The following is a 12,711-nucleotide window of genomic DNA, read 5'->3' on the forward strand; positions in this document are numbered from 1 at the left end:
TGCCTCACAAGCAACAAAAACTAATCAAATCTTTTATTTTTTTAATCAATGTTTTCTTACAATTTATACACAAGAAAAGGGTAGTTTATAATAACAACCGGTTGATTTGAACATGCTTATTTGAAATAGTTTCTTCCTGATTATATCTCAATGTTATGTTTGTAATGATATGCTATATTATGTTCACTAGGAATATAAAATGGAAGCACATCTAAACCTCTATAAATTAATACTTTTTAAGACCATGAAAAGTTTTTAGTTAATTGGGATATTATTTAATCGATAAATGAATAATTTATTAAGTTATACATTAACTAATAAAATTTGATTTATTAAGGTATATATACTAAAGAGCTTCAAATCCCACATTGAAAAAAAATAAAATATTCTTCTAGTATTTATATAGTAAACTTTGAAATGTGTCAGTAACCAACTGAAAAATATATAAAAAAAAGGGTCTCTAGCAAAAAGAATAAACATATTTTAGAGAGGAAAAAAAAACAGGTTGCTACTGGGTTTTGTTGGGTTACTCGTGTTTCTTGTTGAACTAGCAGGTCGATCGGTTTTCTCCGGACCAATTATAGGTCTGGGTTTTTAATAAAACAGACAAGTTAATTTACTAAGGTAGTTTATATTTTTGTTTTTCAAAATGTCAAAATTAATGCATGTATATGTGAACACTATCTAATTTTTAAATTACAAACCAAAAGCAAATGACTAGTCCTTGTCTATATTAATATTGTGTCATATCAATACTCCTAGCATGGCCATCATGCAAATGAAAGTCATTGACTTAATTGTTTATATAGTCTTGCATATCTCGATTTCTTATAACATGTGAAGCAAATAACATATTCATTACTTGTCATGTAAATGTTAGTACCATGCAACCAGTCTAGAAAGCTACATCAACAATTCTAGCTTAAAAATTAATTAAATTATATTCTTATGAATGATGTTCAAGTGTCCCATCATATGATCCATTATGCTTTAAAAGATAAGATTAGGTATAATACTCATCTAGAAGATGTGAAATATCAACATTATTTATTCTTATATGCAATGTTTTTGTTGTAATGTTTTCATAAAAAAATACATAAAATCTTCATTAGATCCTTTACAATCTTTCCAATAATCTAATTACCATCAATCTCAAACTAATTCAAGCGAATTTCTTAGAATTTATTCTCCTTCTGCTTAATTAACTAGACTTTGTATCATATTTTACAATAGTCTTTCCAAAACCAAAAAAATAAAAACTTTGTTGCTTCCTAAGCAACTAAAACTAATCAAATCTTTTATTTTTTAATCAATTTTTCTTACAATTTATACAAAAAAAAGATGATAGTTTATAATAACAATCGGTTGATTTGAACATCCTTTTTTGAAATATTTTTCTCTCTCTTTATTTGTTATGTATTATTTTGACTGAAATGTTATATTGTGTTATTATGGAATATCAAATGAAACTATAGGTAAAAATCTCTAAATTAATATGTTTTAAATATATTATTTAATTGATAAATTCCTAGCATAAAAATAAAAGGGAAAAAGGAAAGAAGAACAAATTCTTTGTTATCTGACAAAAAACAAAATAAAAGTTCTAACTAATATTTATACAAAAAATAATAATACTTGAACATCAATTTTTAGTTCAACCAAATTATTCTACAATATCCCATCTCAAATACTTAAAAGTAGAGGAAGAGTTTATCTATACTTCAATATATTTTTATCATATAGATATTTTTATTTTAGCTATATCTATGAAGCTCGTATAATCATTCGTGTTAATGTAAATGATCAGTGAAAAAAATGTGTTGGTAAAATGTTATTGAAGAGTTCAAGTTATATATGAAAGTTAGAACTAAATATATTTATACAATTGCCACAAACTTATTTATATAATCGTCAAACTTAAATTTAATTGGAATATTTCTAGAAATGTTTTTGAAATAAATATAAGGATGCTTATGACAAAAATAAATGATTTTTGTAAAAAAATAATTTTTAAATTAAAGGAAAAATAACCAAGCTTGTTAACAATTCATTTCCACATGTATTCTAAGTAATATAATTGAATTTAATTTTGTAATTTAAATATTTTATCTCAAATATAAAAACTATAATAGGTTATTAATTAAATTTAAATTTATTTAAAAAATAAATTTAATTCCGTATATAATTTGATTTTAAACATGATGGTTTTATTAAAATGACAATTAAAATGTGATGTGTGTGTGTGTGTGTGTGTGTGTGTGTGTGTAAAAGACACACACGCTCTCACAAACGGAATTACATTGCATAAATGTCAGTTAAAATGATAGGATATTAGATTTTTGCTCAAGTGAGCATATATGAGATTTCTCTTGAAAATGTGACATTATAATGTATTATTGACCTTTTAGATGCATGTAGGGATACAAAGGGTTTATTTCACATCCCTAGACATATCCGTTTATTCTCTGTTTGATAATTAACTTTATGGACTTAATTTAATTTGAAGTATATTGAGATTGAAGAAAACAACAAATTTATATTTTTCTTAAATATCAAATTATTATTACTTAGTTCAAACGTGTTCTTACAGAAGCATAATAATTATACATTATTCAATACGTACACACTTAATTAATTATTAATGAGACGACTCTTACTAAAACCACGGGTGAACTTAAAATTAAAGTCCTTCATCCTTCATCACATCTAGTAGCTGAAGAACCTCTTACACCTAAAAATACAAGCCACGCGACACCCCTTATTTGGTCTCCAGATCAAGCTGGTCATCCGATGATTTCGACCAACCACACATCATAAATTCCATGTTCTTCAAAGTGCTTCTTCTTCATCATCATCTTATTGTGTTCTCCAGTCATATCCTTGAGAAAATGGTAAAGAAGGAAATGAGTTTTGCAAAAGAAATCAATATCACTTAAAGGATGATATTAAGCTATACAATGATCGATGAGATTTCCCAAATAAATTTTTTTTCTTACATTTGCTTAGTCCGAGACTTAATATTGAAATTCCCAAAAATAGTAAGAACAGTGCTAGCTCTCTCAATCAAACAAAATAATCCCAAGAAGAAATAGCAGATATAAAAGTACTGACCGAAGACGGTGGAAGGACGATTCTTCTTAGAGAGAGAAAAAAACAGGTCTCTACTGGGTTTTGCTGTGTTAATCGTGTTCCGGGTTGAACTGGCGGATAATGTTCAAGTGTTCCATCATATGATCCATTATACTTTAAAAGATAAGATTAGGTATAATACTCACCTAAATGATGTGAAATATCAACATTATTTATTCTTATATGCAATGTTTTTGTTGTAATTGTTTTCATAAAAATACATAAAATCTCCATTTACATCCTTTACAATCTTTCAAGAATTGATTTGAATAATCTAATTACCATCAATCACAAACTAATTGAAGCGAATTTCTTAGATTTTATTCTCCATCTTCTTAAGTAGACTTTGTATCATATTTTACAATAGTCTTTCCAAAACCCAAAAAAATAAAACTTTGTTGCTTCCCAAGCAACTAAAACTAATCAAATCTTTTATTTTTGAATCAATTTTTCTTACAATTTATACAAAAGGAGATGATAGTTTATAATAACAACCGGTTGATTTGAACATCCTTTTTTGAAATATTTTTTTTTAATTATTTGTTATGTTTTATTTTGACTGAAATGTTATATTGTGTTATTATGGAATATCAAATGAAACTATAGGTAAAAATATCTAAATTAACATGTTTTAAAGATATTATTTAATTGATAAATTCCTAGCACAAAAAAAAAGGGAAAAAAGAAAGAAGAACAAATTCTTTGATATCTGACAAAAAACAAAATAAAAGTTCTAACTAATATTTATACAAAAAAAAATAATAATACTTGAACATCAATTTTTAGTTTAACCAAATTGTTCTACAATATCCCATCTCAAATACTTAAAAGTAGAGGAAGAGTTTATCTATACTTCAATAAATTTTTATCATGTGAATATGTTTATTTTAGCTATATCTATGAAGCTCGTATAATCATTCATATAAATGGTCGGTGAAAAAGATGAGTTAGTAAAATGTTATTGAAGAGTTCAAGTTATACATGAAAGTTAGAACTAAATATATTTATATAATTGCACAAACTTATTTATATAATCGTCAAATAAATTTAATTGGAATATTTCTAGAAATGTTTTTAAAATAAATATAAGGATGCTTATGACAAAAATAAATGATTTTTGTAAAAAATAATTTTTAAATTAAAGGAAAAATAACCAAGCTTGTTAATTTAATTCATTTCCACATGTATTCTAAGTAATATAATTGAATTTAATTTTGTAATTTAATATTTTATTTCAAATATAAAAACTATAATAGGTTATCAATTAAATTTAAATTTATTTATAAAATAAATTTAATTCTGTATATAATTTGATTTCAAACATGATGATTTTATTAAAATGACAATTAAAATGTGATGTGTGTGTGTTTGTATAAAAAAGACACGCTCTCACAAACGGAATTAAATTGCATAAATGTCAGTTAAAATGATAGGATATTAGAGTTTTGCTCAAGTGAGCATATATGAGATTTCTCTTGAAAATGTGACATTATAATGTATTATTGACCTTTTAGATACATGTAGGGATACAAAGGGTTTATTTCACATCCCTAGACATATCCGTTTAGTCTCTGTTTGATAATTAACTTTATGGACTTAATTTAATTTGAAGTATATTGAGATTGAAGAAAACAATAAATTTATATTTTTCTTAAATATCAAATTATTATTACTTAGTTCAAACGTGTTCTTACAGAAGCATAATAATTATACATTATTCAATAGGTACACACTTAGTTAATTATTAATGAGACGACTCTAACTAAAACCACGGGTGAGCTAAACACTAAAGTCCTTCATCCTTGTTTTTGGAATAAGTCGATATATTGAAAGGATTAACTAGAAGGTAGCCAAAAACAAAATACATAAAAAAAAAAAACAAAAAAAAAATCACAATAACAAAAAACAAACACAAAAAAAAAAGGAAAAGTAAAGTCCTTCATCCTTCATCACATCTAGTAGCTGAAGAACCTCTTACACCTAAAAATACAAGCCACGCGACACCCCTTATTTGGTCTCCAGATCAAGTTGGTCATCCGATGATTGCGACCAATTTCACATCATAAATTCCATGTTCTTCGAAATGTTTCTTCATCATCATCATCATCTTATTGTGTTCTCCAGTTAAATCCTTGAGAAAATGGTAAAGAAGGAAATGAGTTTTGCAAAAGAAATCAATATCACTTAAAGGATGATATTAAGCTATACAATGATCGATGAGATTTCCCCAATAATTTTTTTTTTTTACATTTGCATAGTCCGAGACTTAATATTGAAATTCCCAAAAATAGTAAGAACAGTGCTAGCTCTCTCAATCAAACAAAATAATCCCAAGAAGAAATAGCAGATATAAAAGTACTGACCGAAGACGGTGGAAGGACGATTCTTCTTATTTGCCCAACTCGCATGCCCACAATCCCATCATACAAGCCTGCATAAGTTCCACGTTCTAGCAGCTTTATCTCCAGATAGTATGTAGACAACATATTGCAATATTCCAAAAGAACCAAAAACCAAGTTTTCACCTTCACGTATTTTGTTCTCGCCTGGACCTATTATTTCAGGATCATGTTCCTCGTTAGTTTCGTGACGCACTTTATGAGTGTGAATATCATAGCACCTGTAGTAAATTTTTACCTGCAAAGTATCGCAAATGGTTAAGAGGCGAATTCCGGTAAAATACAAGGCAATTAGCCAAAATCCTATTTGTGGCCGGATATATGATAAAGATAAAGAAGGAAACTGCAATTTCCAAGAATCAAAGGAAACATTAAAAACCTTCTGACCGTCCTTTACGCAAGTGTCACCCTTGCCGGCTTCCAACTGTCGGAAGCAAATAAGCCTTGCTGGCTCAATCCATTTGTAGCGTGACGATACCCTTACCTCAACCTTAGCACCAGGTCCTGCAATGTAATTGCAAATTCTAATTTAAATATTCGATACATTTTTTATTCAGATTTTTATTTGCTTCTGTGGATAAATAGTAACACATGATAAAAAATCTAAGTAGAAATTTTTAATAAATTTTTTTTTTTAGATAACTATGCAAGTACTTCAACCAGATAGTGAATATTAAAGGCATAACATCATCAAGAAACTTGGAGAATAATCAAAGCAAGGTTACCCTCCCGTTCAAACGTAGGGAAATCGCGACCTCCATCTAATCCTCTTATTGAATATGAGATGAAAAATGAGAGGCGATGACCGCACTTCGGAATCTCCTTACTGTGTAGCATAGAATTGCTGCGCCATGGTCTATGAACGGAAAACAGTACGTAAGCATTACAACTAATTTTAACTGACAGAGAATGTACAAGGATGAATATATTTCACCAACTCTTACTTGACAACCATGAAGCTGCGAATACTGTTATGGTTCTCATGTCCATAGAAAGTCCCGAACGAGCGGCATGTGGCTGCAGGGAGGAAACCACACAATCATATTCGTGAAACAGATAAAAAAAAATATACATATTTCACTAATTAATCACGGTTGGGAGCAGGGCAAGAGCAATAAATTAATATGATAATTAAGTAGTTGGTATAAAAACTATTAAGCGAAATTAAGAGAGTGACAGGGAGTACTGGAAAAGAATGGCTTGCGCATGAGAGAGAAAGGCTGAGAGGAAATCATCGGAGTTGATTACAATAGCCAGAGATATCATCAAAAGAGAGGCGAGGGTTGCTTTTATATTTGTAGTCAGAAAATATTGGCCATTGAAATTGAGGAAAACTAAATACACTATTCGTCTTTCATGTCAACCTAAAAATTTCAGAAAAATTGAAAAAAATGTATGAAAAAAGAAGAATTGTTACACCTTCTAAGAATTCATTATTTTTAATTGAATTAACTAGTTTGTGAGAGTATTTTAATGAATTAACTAGCTTATGATTTTCTCAAGTGGTCACAATGTTTTCGTTAGTTTGGATTGGAATATTTACAAGGAAGATATATAGATCATAGGATAACTTCAAATATTAGGATGAATTTAGATGAATTAGACTTGTAGAGACGAACAGGATACTAAATTCAAAATATTAGAACACACTAAGAAAATTCTAACGACGTGATAGAGTGAGGTGGTGGGAAGAGAAGTCCGAGAGAGTTTTTTACTAAAGACATGAAAATCGCAAAGCATGTGCTAGCTTAGCATCAAAGGAACGTGCAAACATAAAAGCTTAAGGTATTTCTAGATTTTGGTTTTGTAGGATTCTTTAATACACTTTCTTAAGTAAAATTATTGTTATTGCGACCGATCCAGTTTTTAACAAAATACCATTTGAGCAATTGAAACGACACACCGCAAATGATAGACCTGTTTTTGAATTAAACGTGTAGCTTTAAACAAGCACCAAGGTGTATCCGATTCTTTTGAAAAATCAATTACAACATAGGACATAACCGACCACTCCTTGAAAACTTGGTCGTTGAAGCTAAGGCAGATAGTGATTTTATAAACATACGATCGCTTGAAAAGAAGGAAAGAAAGGAAAACGTGTTTTTTCGAAAGCAAATTTAACTAATAAACATTCTTAAACAAACATGAAGGCATCCAATAATTTAAATAAATAAAATAAAACACCACCCAATATATTAAAATATCTTGAATAAAAGAGTAATATTTTCAAGTATTTAGATATATTAATCTCCAAAAAAAAAATAGTCACCTATCTAATAAATTAAGGATCTATTTGCTTTTATGTTTTAAAAATATATTTTTTTAAAATTATAATTTTTTATTTTTTAAAATTAATATTTTTTTTTATATTTTTAGATTATTTTGATGTGTTGATATCAAAAATAATTTTTGATATAAGCACAAAAAATAAAAATATCGTTTCAAAATAAAAATACTTTCACATACAAAATAAAAAAAATTATTTTAATATATTTTTAAATAAAAAATATTTTTAAAATAATTATTTTTATGCTTTTTCAAATATTTGAATGGAGCAGCTTTGAACACGTCGATCTAGGCACACACATGAAAACAAACCATGTGTTTGGTTACAAGGAGATAGCAGCTGCAGCGGCATTATAAATATGCGGAAGCAACGGCATGTTATGGAGAAGGCATTCTAGAAAGACCTCTGAGGTTTATTTCTGCTGCTCTCTATCTTCTTCACCTTAAGACCTCCAAGGTTTATTTTTCCTCCCTAACTTCTTCACCTTCTAAGATTTCTTCATTCAATATGTTGCAATCTATTTGATGTCAACTCAACTCTTAATTCCCTACCGTGAATAGTACCTAATCTGAAAAAAGAGCAAGAACAATTTCCCAGTTGCAGCATGCTCAATATTAAACTCCAGATAATGACTTGGCCGGTTCGGAATTAAGTATAATGACCTTCATGACCATACAAATAAAATCACCCCGTATTCAAATCACTGCGTTTGATTGGAAAACCATGGATTCTTCATTCAATAATGAATTTTTTGCTCTATTTTCTGTTCGGTATTTCCTTTTGTTTTCTACATGCATGGATATTCCTTGATTCAGCCATATGTGCACAGGTCCCTGTGGAGAGCTCTTGATTCTGGACAGACAGCTTGCTCTTGTGCTATTCGCCTGGGAAAATAACGACCTTCCTTTCTGCAGTTGGGGATTAGAAGAGTCGTCCGGATAGCTCTACCTCCATTTTCGGTTGCGCCCTCAAAGGTTTGGGTCCTGTCACTAATATCATTCAACATGTTAGTCGTCCTGTTTTGTGTGATTATCGACCCCTCAAATCTTTTTTACTAACTAAACATTATTTTTACCCTGGAGTCCAGCCAGTAATGAAATGGTCTAGTTTTTTCCCATTGCTGTCAATAATACAATTCAATACATGTAGAAGGTTGTGAGTGCTATACATTTGTCTTTACATAAATAAAAAAATGTTCTAGTTTAAGATTAAAACTGGAATTAACTTAAAGAAATAGGAAATTGACATTAAACCAGGACGCTGGCTATTCATCAAAAAAAGAAAAAGAATACTAAAAGCTAGCTGATGCACTAGAGAAAACAAACAAGTTAGGAAAACCAAATAAGAGACAGATAAATGGGTCCCGAATAACAAAGGCATCGGGGGAAAATGAACATCAAACAAAATTAGGAGTAATTCCTAGAAATAATTAGGAATATATATGGGTCAGGTTGGGGGCAAGTTTTCAACCTGAAAAAACTCAAAACCAAACTCATCCTGCGCTGGTTCCTCTGGAATCTGAGCTGGACAAAATTGTCATTTACTCATTGGGTTTTTCTTGGATATCCAAATCAAATCGGGTAAAAATATGCCCCTATTAGGGTTATAAAAAAAAATATATCCAGACCTTGGATTTTTAGTATATATAAGATTGTATTCAGTGTGTAGATTGAAATAGCTAGATGGGGGGGATCAGATTGTATTGTTTCAAGAGTAGACGCCCCTTTCCTTCAGTTAAGTAAAACTGTCTTTGTAAACCAACTCTCCACCATGTTATTAACGGAAAATCAACTACAAACTGAAAGTCTATGAATTGGATGGTAAAAATTTCATTACAAGGGCATAATTGATCAAAATCGAAAACTTGGGCGACTATGCTTTTGATTTTCCAATATCAAGTGAGCATCTTGATCATAGCTACTTTTCTCTAACAATACTATTGAAAATTTTCAGAATGTCAGTTCTTGATTAAAAACTTAAAATTCTAACATATTTCACAAACGAAAACACAAACCCTGTACCCAAATGGGCAAGACTTCTAACATGTTTCACAAATAAACATTCCAACATATTGCGATGCCTTGTGAATGCCTGGAATTCTGATTAAGAACAAAGTTAATTTTGTTGCCATTTCTATCGTGGAGTTAAATACTTGAAAATAGAACAAAGTTTCTATCTTTTTTCTTTCTTTCTTTTTTTTAATCGATTCCGTGTGTAATGACAGGCTTTTATTGTCATTTGAGCAGTGAGATTAGACAGATGAGTTCATCAAGCACTTCCATTGATATTGAACATATTTGCAAAGAGCTTTTGAAAGAGGTTCCAGATAGCATAACTACCTTGCGGGAACAGATGTGTATCTACCATGTTCCGGTACACATTCGTCAAGTAAATGAAGATGCCTATACCCCTCAGGTAATTTGTATAGGCCCCATTCACCAAAAAAATGAAAATCAAGTTATGAAAGACCTGAAGCGAAGATATTTCAAACAATTCCTTAACAGACTGCCTAATGTAAAAGGGGAACAGTTTCAGAAGGAACTTCTGAGCACCATTAAAGATTGTGAAGTTGAAATCCGCAATTGTTATGAAGATGATTCATTTGAACTTTGCAAGGATCCAAAAGAGTTTTTGAAGATGATTCAATGGGATGTTGTATTCATCTTAGAGCTCTTCTTGAAGACTAGAGAATTTACGGAAGATGACGAAGACATGTCTCAAAACAGATACAAGTATGATTGTATAATAGGTAAACCCTGGATGAGAGCTGCTGTGCAACGGGACCTGATATTGCTCGAAAACCAGCTGCCGTTCTGGATTCTTGATGAATCATATAAAATTGCCACCAAATACATTAAACCCGATTGCTCTAGTTTCCTGAAACTTACCTCCGACTACTTTGAGTATTACAACAAGAAAAAAATCAATCCCACCAACATATTACATTTCACTTGTTTGGTAAGATTGTTTTTGTCCTCCAAACACCCAACGACCATTTTTAATACGCGAATTAGCGATTGTAAAACAGCAACTAGGCTGGAAGAAGCAGGGGTGAAGTTCAAACCATTGAAAGATGAATGCTTACTTAACATAAGAGCATGGAGTGATGTCCCGGAAAGGGAAGGTATGATCAAGAAAGGTGAGTTACATGTTCCAACCCTTGAGATAGACGATCATACTGAAAGTGTCTTACGAAACCTTATGGCGCTGGAGAAATGTCATTTTCCCAAGGAGGCGTACATCTGCCAGTATGTTAGATTCTTGGATTTGCTTGTGGATACTACCGAAGATGCAGACTTGCTCATTAAAAGTGAAGTTATTAGTCATAGCCTTGGAAAAAGCGCTGATGTGGCTAAGCTGATTAACGAACTTTGCAAGGGAATCGTAGAAGTTTCTTCATGTTATAACAGTATCGCTAAAAAGTTAGACGATTACTCTAAAAGCTGGTGTAACAAGAGTATGGCCTTCCTCAGAAGACAGTATTTCAGTAATGTTTGGATAGGCACCGGAACTGTTGTTGGATTGTTCGTGCTGTTCATCACTTTGCAAAGCTTTGTTCGATCTTTTCTTTAGTACTCAAGGTTCGAATGCTTCAGTGTGTGTGGAATTCCTCTTTTCCTTTTCTGTAGTTAATAAATTTTACTTCACTTGTTTGATTGTAAGAATAAAGAATAATCATTAGTATTGTACTTTGTTGTAATCAACTTTAAGGAATATTATCTAGTGTGTCTATGTATTTTGTATCTATCCATCCATCAACTATTAATTGCTTATGTTGTACTGATGGTGGATTCCTATATATATGGCGTTTGAGATCCACCTAGATGGAAAGACAAACAGGGACGATCAGCATACGAGCACCAGACGAGCATCTTGTAACACTGTCCGAAGCGTGTGAATCCTGCGCCATCGGATATGAGGATCGTTGTCGGTGGATTCTCAAGAACATTTTTGGTTGTCGGACAAGACCTTGCCAACTCCAAACAACCATTGAACAAATAATACAAACATTAAACGTTAATACATGCCCATGATTTGATATAAAGCCATCATATGATTCATATCACCATGGGCCCCAAGGACCAGCAAGCGGCCAAAAAACATCAAGCTCTTTTAATTCTGAATTCACAATGGTTAAATGGAAGCCTGGATTATAGCACGTCATATCCATGCTCAATTATTACAAGAATTTTTTTTTTTTTTTTTTTTTTTTGGGATTGTACAAGACTAATGTAGAGATTGCGTTCTGAATGACGAAGAAGCTAGTAAAACTAAGTAGACTATCCATCTTTCATGTCATGAACTAGATGAAAATTTGCACATATTCAATGCTAGAAGACACTGGCTCGTAGGATGAGTTTAACACTTCACTCAATAAAAAAAAAGAATGTTAACTTGTCAAAAGCCTCTAACCTTTTGATCGAACCTAACTTAAACCCTAACTTTTTAATTTTCTGATCTCAATCACTCAAACTAACACGTCAAGGCAATGCACTGCCTCCCTGAGAATTTGTTGGGAACACTATTATTATCTGAATCGAACATGAAATGATTAAATCAGGAAAAAAACAATACGTGGAGACTAAATTGAAAGAGATAACAAATAGCGCTTGCAATGAGTTGAATGATTTTTCTTTTTTATTGGGAAAAATTTAGGTGATTATAGATGACATGGAGCTTTTTTCTTTTTTTTGGGGTGTCGCATATGTATGGCGTCGAGACGATCTTCCACTTTATAAGTTTATGGTAAATTAGAAAAATGAGGCAAACAAGAAATTCTTGTCTTTTATATGTAAAAAGTGGGAAATGAGAATCGTCACCTAGTATCATGGTCACTAGGAACCTATGGTTTGCGCGAGTCTAGGTAAAGGGCTGGTTGTGCAAGAGGAAGACGCA

The 12,711-nt window shown here is 31.0% G+C and overlaps 2 protein-coding genes across 3 annotated transcripts; one reads left to right on the forward strand and one right to left on the reverse strand.

Moving 5' to 3' along the window:
• Window positions 1–4,777: 4,777 nt before the first annotated feature.
• On the reverse strand, window positions 4,778–6,865 carry LOC140956206 (peptidyl-prolyl cis-trans isomerase FKBP20-2, chloroplastic-like). Its single transcript, XM_073412839.1, has 8 exons — window positions 6,715–6,865; window positions 6,473–6,545; window positions 6,254–6,384; window positions 5,908–6,032; window positions 5,655–5,766; window positions 5,493–5,560; window positions 5,060–5,260; window positions 4,778–4,916 (listed from the first exon to the last, which is right to left on the reverse strand). Exons 1-7 carry the CDS (start codon window positions 6,761–6,763, stop codon window positions 5,162–5,164), a joined length of 657 nt encoding a protein of 218 aa, XP_073268940.1. The 5' UTR covers window positions 6,764–6,865; the 3' UTR covers window positions 4,778–4,916; window positions 5,060–5,161.
• A 1,316-nt stretch (window positions 6,866–8,181) lies between these two features.
• On the forward strand, window positions 8,182–11,560 carry LOC118035293 (UPF0481 protein At3g47200-like). 2 transcript variants are annotated; one of them, XM_035040828.2, is made up of 3 exons: window positions 8,182–8,271; window positions 8,645–8,789; window positions 10,040–11,560. In XM_035040828.2, the coding sequence occupies exon 3, from the start codon at window positions 10,075–10,077 to the stop codon at window positions 11,386–11,388; it is 1,314 nt and encodes a 437-aa protein (XP_034896719.1). In that variant the 5' UTR covers window positions 8,182–8,271; window positions 8,645–8,789; window positions 10,040–10,074; the 3' UTR covers window positions 11,389–11,560. The 2 variants fall into 2 exon arrangements, with proteins under 2 accessions (XP_034896719.1, XP_073259658.1); XM_073403557.1 differs by having other exon boundaries at window positions 10,062–11,560.
• The last annotated feature ends 1,151 nt before the right edge of the window (window positions 11,561–12,711 follow it).

The sequence above is a fragment of the Populus alba genome, chromosome 12, assembly GCF_005239225.2.
Source record: "Populus alba chromosome 12, ASM523922v2, whole genome shotgun sequence".
In the NCBI taxonomy this organism is placed as follows: domain Eukaryota; kingdom Viridiplantae; phylum Streptophyta; class Magnoliopsida; order Malpighiales; family Salicaceae; genus Populus; species Populus alba.

What these genes read in the sequence shown, in the direction of transcription:
- LOC140956206 (XM_073412839.1), bottom strand. Translation starts at nt 6,763, where the DNA reads ATGATTTCCTCTCAGCCTTTCTCTCTCATGCGCAAGCCATTCTTTTCC. An exon ending in CCCTACGTTTGAACGGGAGG is followed by an intron (nt 6,033 to 6,253) that starts GTAACCTTGCTT and finishes ATTACATTGCAG; the next exon opens with GACCTGGTGCTAAGGTTGAG. An exon ending in CGAGAACAAAATACGTGAAG is followed by an intron (nt 5,561 to 5,654) that starts GTGAAAACTTGG and finishes GAACTTATGCAG; the next exon opens with GCTTGTATGATGGGATTGTG.
- LOC118035293 (XM_035040828.2), top strand. Translation starts at nt 10,075, where the DNA reads ATGAGTTCATCAAGCACTTCCATTGATATTGAACATATTTGCAAAGAG.